This window comes from Falco cherrug, chromosome 6 (assembly GCF_023634085.1).
Source record: "Falco cherrug isolate bFalChe1 chromosome 6, bFalChe1.pri, whole genome shotgun sequence".
Lineage (NCBI taxonomy): Eukaryota > Metazoa > Chordata > Aves > Falconiformes > Falconidae > Falco > Falco cherrug.
Window position 1 is genome coordinate 81910982 of NC_073702.1, and position 15907 is coordinate 81926888.

Here is a 15907-nt window from a genome sequence, read left to right on the forward strand (position 1 = left end):
ACCAGTAGGTCAAACTAATGTTTCTGAAAATAATAAGCCTCGTATTTCTCTCTTCTATCTGAAACTCTGTTACAGGGATCTTTAATATTTATGCACAAGATCATTCTAAAGGCAGCGGCAACTGGTATTTCTCCATTACAGATATACTAGGATGCAACCAACTTATTCCTCAGTAATGAAGAGCGGAACTTAGAAAGCAAGGAATTCCAATTCTGGAAAAGGCTTAAACAAGGAGGGTTGTGGAGCTCATATTAGTATTGTATTTAAGAACCTGTTATCTGCATTTTTTCTGCAATGGTATAGAGACATTTCTTTAATCCTACTGCTGAACTAGATGATCTCTTCAGAAAAGAACTCAAGAGAGTTTTCCAGCTCTTCATCTCCAGGTTTCCCTCCAGTTCTAGACCAAGTCCATCTAACAGGTCAAGAGAGCCACCAGTGCGTTGATTCAGAAAAACAGCAATCAACCTGCAGAGCATTATTCACCCAAATGAAGAGAACTAAAGTAGATGTGCTTTAACAGTTACCCACCATAAACTGAGAATCTTTCTGATGAGTGATAACAGTGAATTTAGAGGCCCTCACCATATTTTTAGACCTTTTCACCATGTCCGTTACGTCATGTCTATTAAAGCTGAATGCCACCAGATATTTTGCTGCCTGGCCACACGACAGAAAGAGATCCTCTCTCAGTTCTAGTCTCCACTCTCCCGAATCAGTAAAACAGTTGATCAGTAAATGTTGGGGTCTTTTGATCAACCATTTTTGAGTACACACAAGAAGACTGGCTTCAGCACAGCTCCTTTGGTAATCTCTCTCCTTTTGAAGAGCAATAACTTATTCCTGCTCTCTGTTTCCTACCTCACTAACCTAAGTTATTAGTCTACAAGACAATCTCTTTTGATCCACAGTAGCTTCATTTCTTTGGTAAGAAGCATCATTAGAAACACTTCAGAAATCTAAGTGCAGTGTTTCCTATTCTCTCTCTCTCTCAAAAAAAAAAAAAAAAGGCCAAGATGAGCCTGTGGAAAGGCATCCATCCTTCACTCTTCTTAACATGAAATGGACAAGACAGAGACTGAGACTTCTTTGCCTTTCTTAAGGGGACAGCTGCCTTGGTTTCTGCAGATTATTTACACCAAACTCCAGCTTCTGCACATACACACAACTGACCCAGATGCTTAAAAGATTCTTACAAGATTCTTAAAAGAATCCTAAAAGCTGAATTTGTGGGGTCCAAGCAGCAAGATCTGTAAGGACTTACAAAATGTGAACTTCAGCTTGGATTTGCTGCCCTGCTTGCTATAAGCATATGGTATGGGCCAGTGAACATCGCTTTATGCTCTCCCATCAATAGGTCTCACTGTCCCTCTGGCTTCTGAAGCTGGCAAGTCTTTAATGACTGCAGCCTAGTAAGCAGGGTAAATTGCATTATACTCTCCTTGTGATTTTTGGCCAATTACATATTTTAAATGCCTTCTGACTTGTAAACAAAACCATCGCTCTCTCCTTGTGATTTTGGATTTGGTGAAAGGCACGTCACTTGCTAGCTTGGCTACTAAGAAAATTGATATTGATCTTGGGAACAAATACTCATCATATTTGAAAACGACATTGCCTTTGTGTACGTGTAAGCAATCCCATCTGGATGAGTACACCTACGCTTCACAGACAAAGTTTATAGTGAACATAAGGTGCAGCTGATTAAACATAATACCTGAATGCAAGCATGCAGCTGATTTTTTAATAAAGAATTTTAGGATGTGTTTTAGTCTCAGAGAGAACTAGGAACTACTTCTTTGCTTTTAGTACATAACATGATAGAGAAATCTGAAGGCATCCAAATGACACTGAAAAGATGAGTGTTCTTCTTCCACTTACATAGCTTTGAAAATTGAAGTCTCCTTGTAGACCAGACAGATTTCATTTCCAATCTAGCCTTCTTGCAAAAAGCTGAGCATCAACATTGCTGAAAAGCAAGCTTGTCTCATCCTTGGTAGGCTTGGAGAACTGCTAATCAGGAGACAACAGAAGAGTAAGAATTAGTCAGTCTTCCCACCTTACCATCATCTCCTGCTTTTCCCAAAATACTCTTTTTTCTGTTTTCTTCCTTCCTAACAACTAACAAAAATGGACCATTGGCATTAAAAACAATTGCCTATAATTAATGTACATTACTATATCACCTTAAAAAAATCCTAAACCTCCAGTTGCTGGGTTTTTTTTCTTCATCATAATCGCCACTCATCTAGGTAGCCTAGTGATTTTCAGACGAGTTCCACAGAGTACTCCATTTGATGTCCACGAGAGGTCACAAAGACAAGCAAGCCTTTTCTCAGCAGGCTTCAAATCACTGAACAGAGATCTGGAAAATGTGAAAACTATTGTTCTGTCTATTCTTTCCCCTTCTGTCTCCATATCAGCCTGCACAGACAGCTTAGTCCTTCCTAGTCAAATCCCCTCCAGCACTATCAGATGAACCCACACCCCCAGTCCTCTGATACATGCAGAGCTACTGCACAAAGCCGTGGTAGTCTCTACGTCAGTCTCTCCTGCAGCGTCCCAAGACACATGCTTAATTCTCTGTGTTCATGTCACATGGGCACTCAGTGCAGGAATGCTCATCACAACACCCAGCAAAGACAGCATTATGGGGAAATCAAGGTAAGAGCCCCAACACACATTTAATTGAAAAATAATGTGATAATGCACATTTTCTTAGAGATTCAGAACACTGGTTTGCTAAGGCTGCCAAACACAAGCTATAGCTTTATTTCTCCTCACATACTCCTCCTTCTATATTTATTCAAAACCCCAGATTTTTGCTAACTCATCCAGAGAAGGTTAAGCACATTATTGTTAAAAGGAAATGCACAAAAGTAAAACTCGACATGAAGTCTTTATGAAATAATGAAAAAAGAGTGCTTTGTATAAGGCCATAGAAAGTACAGTACACATTTCTTAAACATTTTGAAACTAATATGCCTCTTTCAGATCTTTATTTGCAAATGTTTGGTATTAAATGCAAGGTTATGTGAAAAGAAAGAAGTTTTAATTGCTTTCAAAGTGAAAGGAGAAATCATCATGGTTGCCAATCCAGAATCTGCTGAGCAAATTTCAATTAAATATGGCATAAGTAACACTGTAGGTGAGGAGAGATCTGTTAGATGTTAACTGGAAGGCAAAGCACACGCAATGCTGTATCTCAATTAGCAAGAACAGGCACAACAGAGTCTGAGAGCTGAGCCACTGTATAAACTCCACACGACTCACTTTAACGCACTGCTGGTTTCAGTGGGAGATGGGCAAATATTTCTTTAACATCTATCTCACTAACCACTAAATGGAAATGTAATTCAAAAGCTTCAACTGCAGCAACCAGCACAGCTAACAAATCTGAATTTTTTTCAGCCTCCCATCTTTCTAGAACATTTGCCTCCACCTGGCTATTATAAATAACCCATTTATTACTTACTGGGCACATTTCCCAAAAGTAAAACACTAAAGATAGATACTTAGAACTGGCTAACTAACAACAAAACAATCCACCTCCTTATTATAGCAGTTTAACCAAATTGCCATTGAAAACGTATTAGATAAATCTGGTTTTACAAAGTGCATGAATGGAAGAAAAGACAGATCACTGAATTTCCATAATATCCATTACACAGAGCTATTTATAATTGTCTCCAGTGAGTATTTCTTGATCTACAAGTCATTAAAGAATAAACTATTTATCACAAATATCCCAGATGTGCTGTTTGGGCTTTGTGATTAATTATATGTAACCACCGTTATCCTCTCTGTTTCATGAATGCAGTAACCAAAAAACACTACACGCACCATAAATTTTGAAAGCTAAAATACAACTGACATTTCCTATTATTATGTTTCAGTCTTGAGACTTAACATTAATTTTCTTTGCAATATTCACACTTGTAAAAGCTTGCTTCACAAAAGCATGAGTGCAAAAGGGTCATAAGAAAGCCGTAATATAAATTTACATCAATATTAATTCTTTTCAACAGAAAAATATAATTGAAATTCTACTTTTATAGTGACTTCCACTCACATTAAACCCCCTGTTTCATTAGAAATTAAATTACTGCACTTCTCTTACCTATCATAGTCTGGCAAACAGAAGGCGGTTAAGCAAACAGGCAGGGACAAGAACACAGACTGTGTTATATACCGTACAGTATCCACCAGCAGTCGCGTTCACTTTGCTCCACAAAAGTATCCCTTCCAAGGGGCTGGTTAGGCATTTTGATGAATAAAATCCCCTCCAGATCTGGCTGGCTTACAGGGAGCACTGTTGAAGAAGTGCAAATCCTTGGTTTTCCCTTGAAATACCTTTCCTTGTACCAGGACAAGTGAGCCACCCCCAGGGAGAGCCAGGAAAGCAGGCTCACCAGCCACAACCATTACCACTCCATGAGGAAGAAATCCAGCTCAAGTTCAACACCTAGACACGCTCCCCGACCGGGTGCCGAGCAGCCTCGCACACCTGGAGCGCTGGCTGGCCACAAGCTGCTGGCGAAGCCGCCGGCCCCGGGGCTGCTAGGGGCTCAGCACTGGCAGAGTTTGCCTCTTCCCAGATGGAAAAACACCACCCTTCCCAATGCTGGGGCACGTGACTATGGAAACATGCACCACAGCTTTGGAAACTGGAAAACTGCTCCACGCTCCCAGGCAGCCGATGCATAACAGGAAGGATTATCGGCTCCCTGGCTACAGGGACCAGCACAGGGAAGCCCCATCAAATTCCAAATAAAATAAGGAAACCGAGCTTGCTCCTGGATGCTGCCTACCAGCCCTGCAGGCCTCGGGCCTGGCGCTGCTGCCAGGCTGAGCTCACCAGCTGCCCACGCAGCCGGCCCCCAGACTTCTAGCAGTATTTTATGGCCCTCGCTACGGGCAAATTTTTCTTCTACTGAGGCAACCCCGTTCTTCTTCCTTGTTTTTATCACCAGCTTGACGCAGCGACAGGGTCTATCACAAGAAATCTCCCCAGGGCGGCCCTGCGAGGCCGGCACAGCTGCGCACAGGCCGCCGCGAAACCCCCTCTGTCTCTGGGGTTTTGAACGCGCCTTCCGCAAACGGACGGCCCTCGCCGCCCACCGAGAGGCCGCGGCAGGGAAGGGCGGGGCAGGGCGCCCCTGAGGGGCTGCCCCCGGCCGGCACCTGCCCCCGATGAGCACCCGCGGTCCCGCCCCCACGGCGACCGGGGCGGGACAACCAGCCCGCGGACCAATCGCACCCGGGGCCGCCGGGCCGCGCCTGCGCAGCAGGGACCGCGCCGTACTGCTTCCGGGGCCGCGACCTTAGCCGGGCAGGGTGAGTGCGGTGCCGTGCGCGGTCCGGGGCCTTCCCTCCCGCGGCTGCGGACGGTGCGCTCAGGCACCCCCTTCCCCGAGGGGGAGGCCTGATCGCTTTCCGCAGCCACCTGACAGGGGCCGTAGGCAGCGGGGGTCGGTCTCTTCTCCCGGATAACGAGCGACAGGACGAGAGGAAACGGCCTCACGTTGCGCCGGGGGAGGTTTAGGTTGGGTATCGGGAAAATTTCTTCACGGGAAGGGTGGTGAAGCGTTGGGACAGGCTGCCCAGGGAGGTGGTGCCGTCGCCACCCCTGGAGGTGTTTAGAGCCCGCGTGGATGCGGTGCTGAGGGCCGTGGGTTAGTGCTGGGCTTGGCAGGGCTGGGGTAGCGGCCGGACCTGATGAGCTTCCTACCGCAGTGGTTCCGTGATGCCCCCGGTGCCTTGGGAGCGCAGGCAGGGCCGTGTCGGGGCGCGGTGAAGCTCACAGCCGGCCCGGGGCAGCAGCAGGATGGGGCGAGGCGCGCTCGGACAACCACTGTTTGTGTTCAGGTCGGTAGCGAAGATGTCGGCACCAACGATGGAGGAGAGGAAGGCCTGCTGGGGGGCCCGGGACGAGTTCTGGCAGTGCTTGGATAGGCACGCAGACGATGCCAGCAAGTGTGAGAAGCTGCGGCTGTCCTTCGAGTCCCGGTGCCCGCAGCAGTGGGTGAGCAGCCGCCGCTCTGCGCGTGTCCTCCTGCACTCAGCCTCCTAAAGCTCCTACTAAATGAACAGAGCGTTTCTTTGCACGTTAGTAACGGCATTGACAAGTAACTACATTTGCCTTGTTAATGACAGCAACTTCAGTTTCTTGGATTGCAGAATACTTGTAGTCTTATGCTCTGTCATAGATAACAGTACACCCTTGTCAAATGTAACTTGGTTTGCACACTTTTGGTCTGGCTGGGAAAGTGAAACTCCTCGGTGGACACCAACTGGCCCAAGAACTATGAATAGTATATAGTACAGAGGGAAAGGACAACATGACCTGAAACTTTCAGATAAATACACAACTATACAAGCATACAGGCTTATTGTTTTAATTAATTAAAAAAAAATCTGAAAAATACTTAGAAGCTTTAGAAGTGCACAGAAATAATTGTAACTAAAGAAGAAAGGCTAATACAGAAGGGAGGCATGCAGGGCTTGCAGTTGCATGGCAGCTTAGGACTGGCTCTATTACCCTCCTTCATGCAGTATAATTTCACAGCAAACCATCTGCTTACATGTATCTCATTCATGTTCTTGGTTTCCTGACCTCAAGCTGTAATTCTTAACTTTTCTAACAGGCATTGCACTTTAATAACAGAAGTTCCTGAGGGGCTGAACAGTTCCTATTTGAGCGAGTAGACTGAAGTCAGTTAAAAACAAGTACATTCACAGTTGCTGTATTTTGAACACTGCAGTTCTGCTGTTATTTCGTCTGCAGTGATGATTGTTTCCAACAGCAGTGCTTTGGTGCTACGCGCATCAGTGGTAGTGAATTCAGAGGTTACAGTCTGTGATACCACAGAAAAGCTGCTGGACTTATCTTTGCATTAGAAATATTGTTTGTAGCAGTGAAAATAACAAACCAATAGACTGCTTTTATTAATGTTCATGGAAGTAATGGAATAGTTATGACAGGAAATAGAAGTTCACTTTCAGAATGGGAAAAAACCCCCCACAAAACAGTCCACTTTAGTCTTCTACTTCAACAGAGCAACACACTCTTCAACTGGTAGTGTATTGAGTTAAAATACTCCTTAAGTTTAGTATCAAAGACTGTTTATTCCTTAGTCTTCCTATGATGCACAAAGCCCTTTCCTCTGCTAAAATCTTCTGAGCATCTTTTCTCTTTTTAAACAGGTTAAGTATTTTGACAAAAGAAGAGACTTTTTAAAATATAAAAGAAAGCTTGAAACAGAAGGGTATCATCCTCCAGAAGCTGCTGGAAAGTCATAGGTACTCTGCTTTCAGAATACATCTCACAAGAGTAACTACAGAAGGAAAAAGCATGAGAAAGCAACAGAAGCTGCTTGGGCTCAAGAACTGAGATCCTGACTGTCTCCCTGAAATGCAGGCTGCTGCTGTTCTTGTTGCAAGGTCTCATGTCTGCTGAAAAAAAAAAGATGGTCATGGACACCTTTTTCAAGAGTATAAGTCAAAGAAATACAGTGCAGGGCTGTTCACAAATCTAAGGTTTTGAATGTATCATTAGCCAAACTGTTTCACAGGAATAAATGATTAAAGTGCAATGTACATATTCAAAAGAGAACAGTAAGATGTTTTTCAGTAAGTAAACCTGCTTTTCTGTAAAAAAAAATAAAAGTTCATTCTAACTTCCCCTCCTTGACAAAAGGAAGTGGTAGTATAATGTAATTTGTATTTCTCATTTACCTAGTATTTAAAATTATTTTAAAATACAGTTTAAGCCTGACATCAGTTTATAAAACAGCAGCCATTAGAAGACCTAATGCATCCTGAGCATATGATGCGATTTACGTATTTTGAGTATGCTCATTTTTTATAAGCAACAGGAATTTTTACAGTAGCAATAACAGTTTTCAATCAGTATCTCTGCTAGAATTATGGCAGTTATTTATGATGATTCTCACATTAGGTCCTTTTGTATAATTGAGTGGTTTTGATGACCTTACTGCTGCAATTCCACTTAACGATACAGACAGACTGTTTACAGCAGAATTTGCAAACTTCACCGTGGAAGGCATTTAAACAAGGGGCAGCATTTAATGTAATTGAGTTATCTTGCAAAAATTACATAATCTAGTATACATAGACACTGGAGGGATTAGATACTTTGGCTATAATAAGTTTTGATTGTGGTTATAGAAAGGCACCACTTAAATTTCAAGCATGGTCATCGCAACTGAAGTAACTGCAGTAAAAATCCTGCATTTTGATTTGGGATTGTTCACAGTCCTATGCTGATATTCTAATAGTAGAAAAATCACACACACCACATGCAATATAAATAGTATTTATTTCCAATGCAACAGTTTTATTTAAGGAGGTAAAGTATTAAGGCATTTAAAAGTCAGTCTGAACACCACAGAGAACAAAACATGCAAAACTTAAGAATCCTCATTCACCCTGAGTTTGTATGTCATCTCTTCAGAATTTCATGTTGTAGCACCATAGGAAGTCACCCAGCTGTACTATAAGGCACAAAACTCTTGGCAGTTATTTTTGTTGTTTTTGCTTGATCACTTGTTGCCTTGTGTACTCCCAAATCAGCAGAGCTCCACTTACATGGACATTGAGTGATCGAATAATACCCTGCTGAGGAATTTCCACACAGACATCCAGGTGGTGAATCAGGTTTGCTGGGATTCCTTCGTGTTCATTTCTAGTAAAGAAGAAACAGTAACTTTTTATCTGAAAAGAGACAGGTGTTCCAGAAAGCAGGAGATGCAAGAGTCACAATAGCATCCAAACACTATTTGACAAATGATGCATCTGCCCTCAATATAACTGATGAGGACAAATGTTTTGGTCTGGGTTTTTTTTTGGGGGGGGGGTGGTGGGTGGGTGTAGGTTTTTTGTTTCGTTTTTGGGTTTTGTTGTTTGGTTTTTAAACACTAATACATTACAGATACAAAGAAAACACACCAGACCTGGACTAAGCTTTGATGTAGGAAAACTGGTAGAACACTTAGCTTTAGTTCACTGGTCCAGCAATAGCTGAACACTCAACGTAAGCACTTCCTGTCTGCCGTTGCTTTGAAACTACACATTATACAAAGAAACGAACAGCTAGAGATGAAATGATGAGGGCATGACGCTGCTGGCACAGCAGGGAAGCTTAACTGCCCACTTCATGTTCACTGAGTTCTTAGTATGAGGGAATGTCAAGACTGATCACAGCCATGAATTGCAATGTGGCACCTCTTCAGAATGAGCACACCAGAAGATATCAAAAGTTACCGGTAATTAAAACTATGTTTTTAATTAGAAGATAGCAAAGGCATTGTAAGAATTACATTCTGAAGACAAGCTACATATAAAAAGGTTTGAAAAAGGTATTTCTGCCTGCTTCATCCTAAAAGGATGGGTAGGCCCTTGCTCCTGTTCTCACTCAGCGGCCCTACAATTCCAGCAGCTTTTCTGACGCGTGGGCACTTTCCTCTAGATTTCTTGAAGTAGCTTCCCCCTTTGTCACACCTGAGGCTTGCCTGCTTATAGGAACTGATCATTACTTGTCTCTGCAGTCATCCCAGCTGCTGCTTGTACTTCATCCTGTGCCTCATCCTTAATTTTTGAAGCACCCCCAGCTCTGCATGCTCCCACTCTGCTCCAGTCCTCCTCATGAAGTTAAGCAGGGCAAAGAGGTAGCCATCCTTGCTGCGCTCACAGCAGCCTACACATACAGGGCCCCATATTACTAACCTGGAAAACTAATCCGTGCTGTTGCTAGCTCCACCCATTAAAAGGAAAAAAAAAGAAAAAAAAGAGAGTTACACTGTATGGATAGGTAAAGTATGAGGAGAAGTCCAGGAGTACTTATCAATACCTCCCACTTGTCAGCACACAAAAAGCTGAGCTCTGCCATTTCCATAATTGCCTCCTGTTCCAAATCCACCTTTACGAGTGTCACTTGGTTTTCATATGACCAGACTGACTACTAGAAAGATGGACTGCAAGAGGTAGATTTATAAAGAAAGTGTATGTTCTTACCCCAGCAATAATAGTGACTTCTCTGGGAAGCAGTATTCTGTAAGATCAAAACTTTTAGCTGTCTGCTCCACACCAATAATAGTGTAGCCTTCTGTTTTTTTCTGCTGCAAATAATCAACAAGCTGAGATGGTTTCACCTGTCCATCAAAAGTATAGAGAAATACACAAATATTTAAATATCACCATTTGTAAGCTTCTGAAGTTCCTGTAAAAATCAATTTACTTGGACAGTTTAAGCTAAGTTACTTTTATCCCCAAAGACTCTGTCCATATGCATAGCTTAACATTTTAAAATCTCCAGCGACAGCACAAAAAGCCAAGTAATGCCACAAAAAATGTACTCCACGAACACAATGAACAAAGGCTTTTCTGTGCTTCTGACAGCTACAAGCCTTACAGCTGAATGTAAAAGAATCACTCTTGCATAGGGACAAGGTGCATAGTTGTTATTTAACCTGGAATTTCTTCCCAAACAGCCAGTATTGAAGCTGAGCTGCCTTACGTGCCTGCATTAGAACTTGCGATAGCTTGCGGTGAAGAACCTTAGTTGTCTTTATCCTGCTCTCTAAACTGCTTATTTGTATTAAATGCCAATTTCTTCATGCAACAGCAGGTATATTATCAGTACGCTTCTGTACTAGGGCACGACAACTTGTCCATCAGCACTCTGTTTTAGGCAAAACACACTACAGCTATCTTGTTCTAAAGAAGACTCTCAATAGGCTGAAAACAAACACTGGGGGAAAAAATGAAAAGTTTGCACTGAATTTTTCAGATGATTTAAAGCTGATCTTGAAAAGCTGATTATTATAAAATATCACAAACATTTTCTACCAAATACTAAATATATAGGTTGAAACTCATTTGTATAAGCTAGATAACAGGTTCTAAAAGCTTGCCACAACTTAGCTTCAAGCAAACTCGAAGATTATCCCCATGAAGTTACCAAAAACAATGGACCAAGTAAGATAAATGAAGCGTTGTTCAATTTTTATAAATAAACATTAAATTCCAATACACCACTAAAAAACAGAGTAAGATGTAACAATGACAGCTCACATAATCAGTTTATCAAAGCAATAAGTATTTTTAAAATTCTTCTTTGAGCTCGACTTAAAATTTTTACCAAAATAGTCAAGATTAAGTCTCAGAGGTAACAGCCAGAGCTTCTATTAAATGAGAAATTCATTTTTGCAAGATACACAAATAAGATTCAACATCTGATGAACTGTACAGTACAGTTTTTAGCTATTAAAATATTTCCATTCACCTCAACAAGGGGGAGCCACTGCTCTGCAGAAACGCTAAGATGCTGAAACTGCTTATCCTGTATATAATGAAGACTGCCAACGACTAGTGCAGATGCACCAAATATTTCACTTGTACGACATAAACCTACGAACAGAATAATTAAAGTGATTTTTCTGTAGAAAATAAATACCAAGCCAGAATATTTTAGCACGTGAAAAAGGACAAAGAATCTGAAAGAGAAATGGTTAGTCTTCTATTTTAATCAGTTTCAGGTGCTTCTTAGATCTTTCCAAACCACACCTTGTTCCATGCAACTTACCAGAAAAAAAGTTTTGAAACTTAGCAGAAAGATAAAAATTAGAAAAGCACTATGTCTGACAACATGCTTCTGCAATACCAATTACACAAAGTAAATTATGTAAGTGTCCAAGCCTCAGCAGGGATGGATGGACACAAACTTACACACATGCTTAAGCTCAAAATCTAGTACCTGTTAAATGAAAGGCTTGAGAGAATGTCACGTTATGGCATTACAATGCAGGCAGCACCTGCCTGTGGGCTTATTTTTCATTAAAAGTCTCGTTGCAGTTATTTAAACTGTCGACAACAGCAAGCACAATGCAAGAAATTATTTGCAGGATTTATTATATCACGGCTTTCACAATATTGTGAAGGAGTACTTAATCAGGAACAGGTGTTTTCCCATCCAACAGTCATGAGAAACTAGCATGTCTGAAAGATTTTCTTTAATTATTATAGAAAAACATGAAAAAGCGAATTACTTCCTTCAACTCTATATACATTTAAAAACTTGACTGTAACAAAGAATATAATAACAGTAAGAAACTGAGCACGATTTATGGTGAAGTTCTATTTAATTAAAGCATGCTACATGTAAGCACTCCCTCCACCCCACCCCTTAAAATGTAACTACAGAAGACCCCTTCCCAAGCAGGTTGTATTTCTCTTGGTTACTAGTTTTTTAAGGACAATGATCTATTTCTCTGGGTAGTACTTAAATAATTCTGTAATTATCAACGTAGATTAAATTTGTTCCTATTATCCACGTGGGCTCTAAGGTCTAAAATAAAAGTTTGAAAATGTGTAATCAAACTTACCTCCTAAATTGGTAGGTTTATCGATAAGTGAAGCTACCACAATCAGTCTGCTGTTTGATTTACCAAGTTTAGCAGCACGATCCTGAAATACCATTTCCAGGTCTAAACTAGGAGTACTGTTTTTCCAGGGTATAATCTTTTTCTGAACATCAGTCCATTCTGTCTGGCTATCTGTTTCAGCTGAATTTGAACCTATAAAAACAAGTAGCAGTCATATAGATATGCAAGCAGTAGTGAAACTGCTGCTTCAGTAAAGAAGACTGTCTAAATAGTAATACTGTAGACACCTTTAGTCATCTACTGTCATTTTATGGTATATACTCTGCTCACATAGATACAAGCCTACTTCAGCTGAAACACATCTGTATTTCATCTGATCTGTGTTTATAGCTACTACATACAAATAATTATATTTAATACAGATTTGCTCTATTTTACCCATGTCCTGCTGAGACCAGTCACTTGGTTTCAGATCACGAAGTTCTGTTCGAGAATGATACCACTGAAATGCTACTGGCAAAGGAACATCAGTGAATCTGTCAAATTTAGAGAGTGAGATCCATTCATCTTCAGCAAGTTCTGAGAGGCGGGGAAGAGTGTAAAATATTGTCTGCAATGTAACACAGTGTTATTAGCAGAGCACCACTAAAGCAAGCAAAACAGAATAAATTAATCTCTGGCAATTTTATCACACGTCTTATCCAGCATTCTATGATTATAATACTGATTTTTCTTGGTACTTGATATAACTTACTAATATATCTCTCAATATTCATCACTTTACATATGGTGCTATCCCAAACTTGCGCAAATCTAGTCTCTTTCTCTGATTAGACCTTTCTTAAGGATCTGCATTGATTACTGTTCTGAAATTCTGGAATAACAAAGAATTAATGCTATGCTTTATGCTAATTCTCAGCACAGCAGTCTTATGAAAACATTTTACATGTAACACTAAAGAGTTTTCAGATGCTCTTATAAACTTCTAGTAAAGAATGTGGATTGTTTTAACATCAAAAGGGATAATAGTCAAAAGCATTATAATCTAGTGGTAAAACCCAACGCAGCTCTACCCATACAGCTAACCACAATTTATCAAGGAGGAATAAACACACCCCAAGGGAAAGGCTGAATAAGATGAAGAGTTTTAAACCCATGCATTTTGTTTATCCCAGTGCACCCTCAAGATGAAAGTGAAGATGCACTCAGAATATATTTAAATATCTAACTACTATTAGCCTTGTTTTGTTGTATTTTTTCTTGTTCAGGATTTTCACTTACAAATTCTGCTAAGTCGTATCTAGCATATTTAAGTGTTCACAACAGTATTTCACAGAACACCACTTACAACAACAAATCCCTTCTCTGAAAGATGGCACTGTTTGCACAAGGATACATGTAACCCTTTTCACATTCGTGTTTATCTTGTATCTTCAGCTTAGTTCCTCTCTCTCTTCTTAACTGCACCCTGATTTGCCTACCTTCCCTCAGCTTTATTCAGCTGTCAGCTATTTAAGCTACAGTAAAAAGGATAGCTACGAAAGATGCTCTAGAAGTTATATGCTGGCATCCTGGTCACATCAAAGAGCTATTTTGTTAAGCAACCTCAAGTTACTTCTAAGAACACATGCCTCAAAAATCCTAACAAACAAGATGTCATTAAGTAGATGCTCTTCAGTTATTAGAAGTACCTTTTCCAGCCACAAATACAAAACCTGATTAACTCTCACACAGATGGGCACATTCATCACACATACCTCTTCTTAACTGATGTAGGTTTTTAACACAATATTAATTAAGAGAATTAAGCTGAAGTCTTAGTCTAAAATCCATCCCGATTTAGGCGAAGTAATTTTTCAGAGTTTTAAATGAATAATAGTTGGTCATTATTCATGCTACATTAGAACATACAAAAAAAGATAAAAATATAGTTGCAAAACTACACATATACAATGATCAGCAATAGTCTCAAGACTTGCCTCTAGACTATAATCCTCCAGTGGATGAAATGTTGCAAAGAAGAAGTGATCTTGGATTCGCTGCCAGTTCCTTCTAGCATTCCTGCAATTGCAGAAAGTAATGCAAGATGCGCAAAAAAGCCAACATACTGGATTTTATTTTAATTGTTGAATAGGAACAAGGCAAGCTGACTGTATTTACTATACACTGTACAGGAAAGAAAACACTTTAAGAAACCAATTTTACAAAAAAAGAAACCACCACAAAAAGAACAAAAGCAAAAAAAACCCAGCAAAAAACAACCCCAAGCAAAAAAACCCAATACTACAGCATTTAGGAAATAAGTTTTATTTATGCTTCAAGAAAGGACCATAATCTACTGTGAAAAGAAGCAAGTTTGGTAAGAAGAAGTATCCCATCTAGGCCTCTGAAGGAAACTGAATATTAGTCTATAGTTAAGTGACAACTTTTAGCTGTCAAAAAAATGAAAGCAGACTCTTCCCTCTGCTGCTTTGTTCTATCCCATGTCTTGACATGCCAACTTGGATGGAACAGTGACATTGATTAGGGAAATGAATACTGATGTTCTCAAAAAAGAAGAAAAGACTGCCAGTTACTCTGAAAACAGTCAGAAATTCTAAATAATTTTAATTAACACCTAAAAATAGGGCTGATACACAGATAGTACAAAATTCAGTAATCTAAAGGTCATTTTAATCATCACCCCAAATTTCTTTTCCCATCCGTTTTTGTCCCACAGAAGGTTTTTCAAATATTAACACCGAAAACATTTCGGATTTTTATATTTGAGAATTTACTTGTATTAGGAAGTTTGGAATAATATATTTTATCGCTTCAAAACCCATCAGGGAAGAACATTAAGCACTCCTGACTGTCTTTTTTTATCCCACCTCTAAATTACAAACACTGTTGAAACACGCCTTGAGTTTTCCCTCTTGTACTTGAAGTGATAAATTGTGTGGTATTACAGCCTCATTTTCTTTGCTGATAATTAGATTTCAATTTCCAAGTTTTGGTTTCTTTTTAAACCATTAAAAACACAGCCCCAGCCCCTCCAAATCCCCATAGAAATCACCAAGTGCTGTTTTAGAAAATTAAACTTGCTGCAAATGGCTCAGAAGAATAATGTTACGCTGGAAGTCAGAAGAATTTTACTCACCCTGTGCCATGCATGTTTTCCACTTGTTGAAGGCTAGATTCAATAACTGGTGTCAGAGCATCAAATTCTTCCACATGCAACATTCTGCACATGCCCCAGATTTTTTTAAGGGCAATTAATGCATAAAGTCGAACACTGAAATTATGGTTGAAACACCACTGTAGAACAACTATGAGGGCTTTCTTCAAAGCTGGCTTCTAAAAAACCAAAGATAAAGAAGTTTCTTTCATTTATGTTAAGTCTTAATGTACCACTCAGAAGTAGAGAAGTAAGAGTGCCCCAAGAAACCGGCTTCCTCAAATAACAGCCTTTCACAAAGTCCAAAGCTTTAACATTACATAAATGTGCCAACACAGGCTTCAGA

The 15907-nt window shown here is 40.3% G+C and overlaps 2 protein-coding genes across 3 annotated transcripts in view; one reads left to right on the forward strand and one right to left on the reverse strand.

The window, feature by feature from the left end:
• Nucleotides 1–5278: 5278 nt before the first annotated feature.
• Nucleotides 5279–7599, forward strand: LOC102060126 (cytochrome c oxidase assembly factor 6 homolog). 2 transcript variants are annotated; one of them, XM_055714032.1, is made up of 3 exons: nucleotides 5279–5337; nucleotides 5869–6025; nucleotides 7207–7599. In XM_055714032.1, exons 2-3 carry the CDS (start codon nucleotides 5882–5884, stop codon nucleotides 7300–7302), a joined length of 240 nt encoding a protein of 79 aa, XP_055570007.1. In that variant the 5' UTR covers nucleotides 5279–5337; nucleotides 5869–5881; the 3' UTR covers nucleotides 7303–7599. The 2 variants fall into 2 exon arrangements, with proteins under 2 accessions (XP_055570007.1, XP_027657369.1); XM_027801568.2 differs by lacking the exon at nucleotides 5279–5337 and adding an exon at nucleotides 5344–5545.
• Nucleotides 7600–8322: 723 nt separating this feature from the next.
• The window catches only part of TARBP1 (TAR (HIV-1) RNA binding protein 1), a 40928-nt gene continuing 33343 nt past the window's right edge, over nucleotides 8323–15907 (reverse strand). Inside the window, exons 24-30 of the mRNA XM_055714031.1 lie at nucleotides 15544–15740; nucleotides 14384–14465; nucleotides 12843–13014; nucleotides 12405–12596; nucleotides 11306–11430; nucleotides 10036–10172; nucleotides 8323–8707 (exon numbers count right to left, since the gene is read on the reverse strand). Of these exons, the coding sequence (XP_055570006.1) occupies nucleotides 8542–8707; nucleotides 10036–10172; nucleotides 11306–11430; nucleotides 12405–12596; nucleotides 12843–13014; nucleotides 14384–14465; nucleotides 15544–15740 (1071 nt within the window). The 3' untranslated portion in view covers nucleotides 8323–8541. The remainder of the gene's footprint in view (nucleotides 8708–10035; nucleotides 10173–11305; nucleotides 11431–12404; nucleotides 12597–12842; nucleotides 13015–14383; nucleotides 14466–15543; nucleotides 15741–15907) is intronic.

Bases quoted from the DNA above. Each gene is read 5' to 3' on its own strand.
- LOC102060126 (XM_055714032.1), top strand. From the start codon at position 5,882: ATGTCGGCACCAACGATGGAGGAGAGGAAGGCCTGCTGGGGGGCCCGG. The intron at 6,026-7,206 runs GTGAGCAGCCGC...CTTTTTAAACAG, and splicing joins CCCGGTGCCCGCAGCAGTGG to GTTAAGTATTTTGACAAAAG.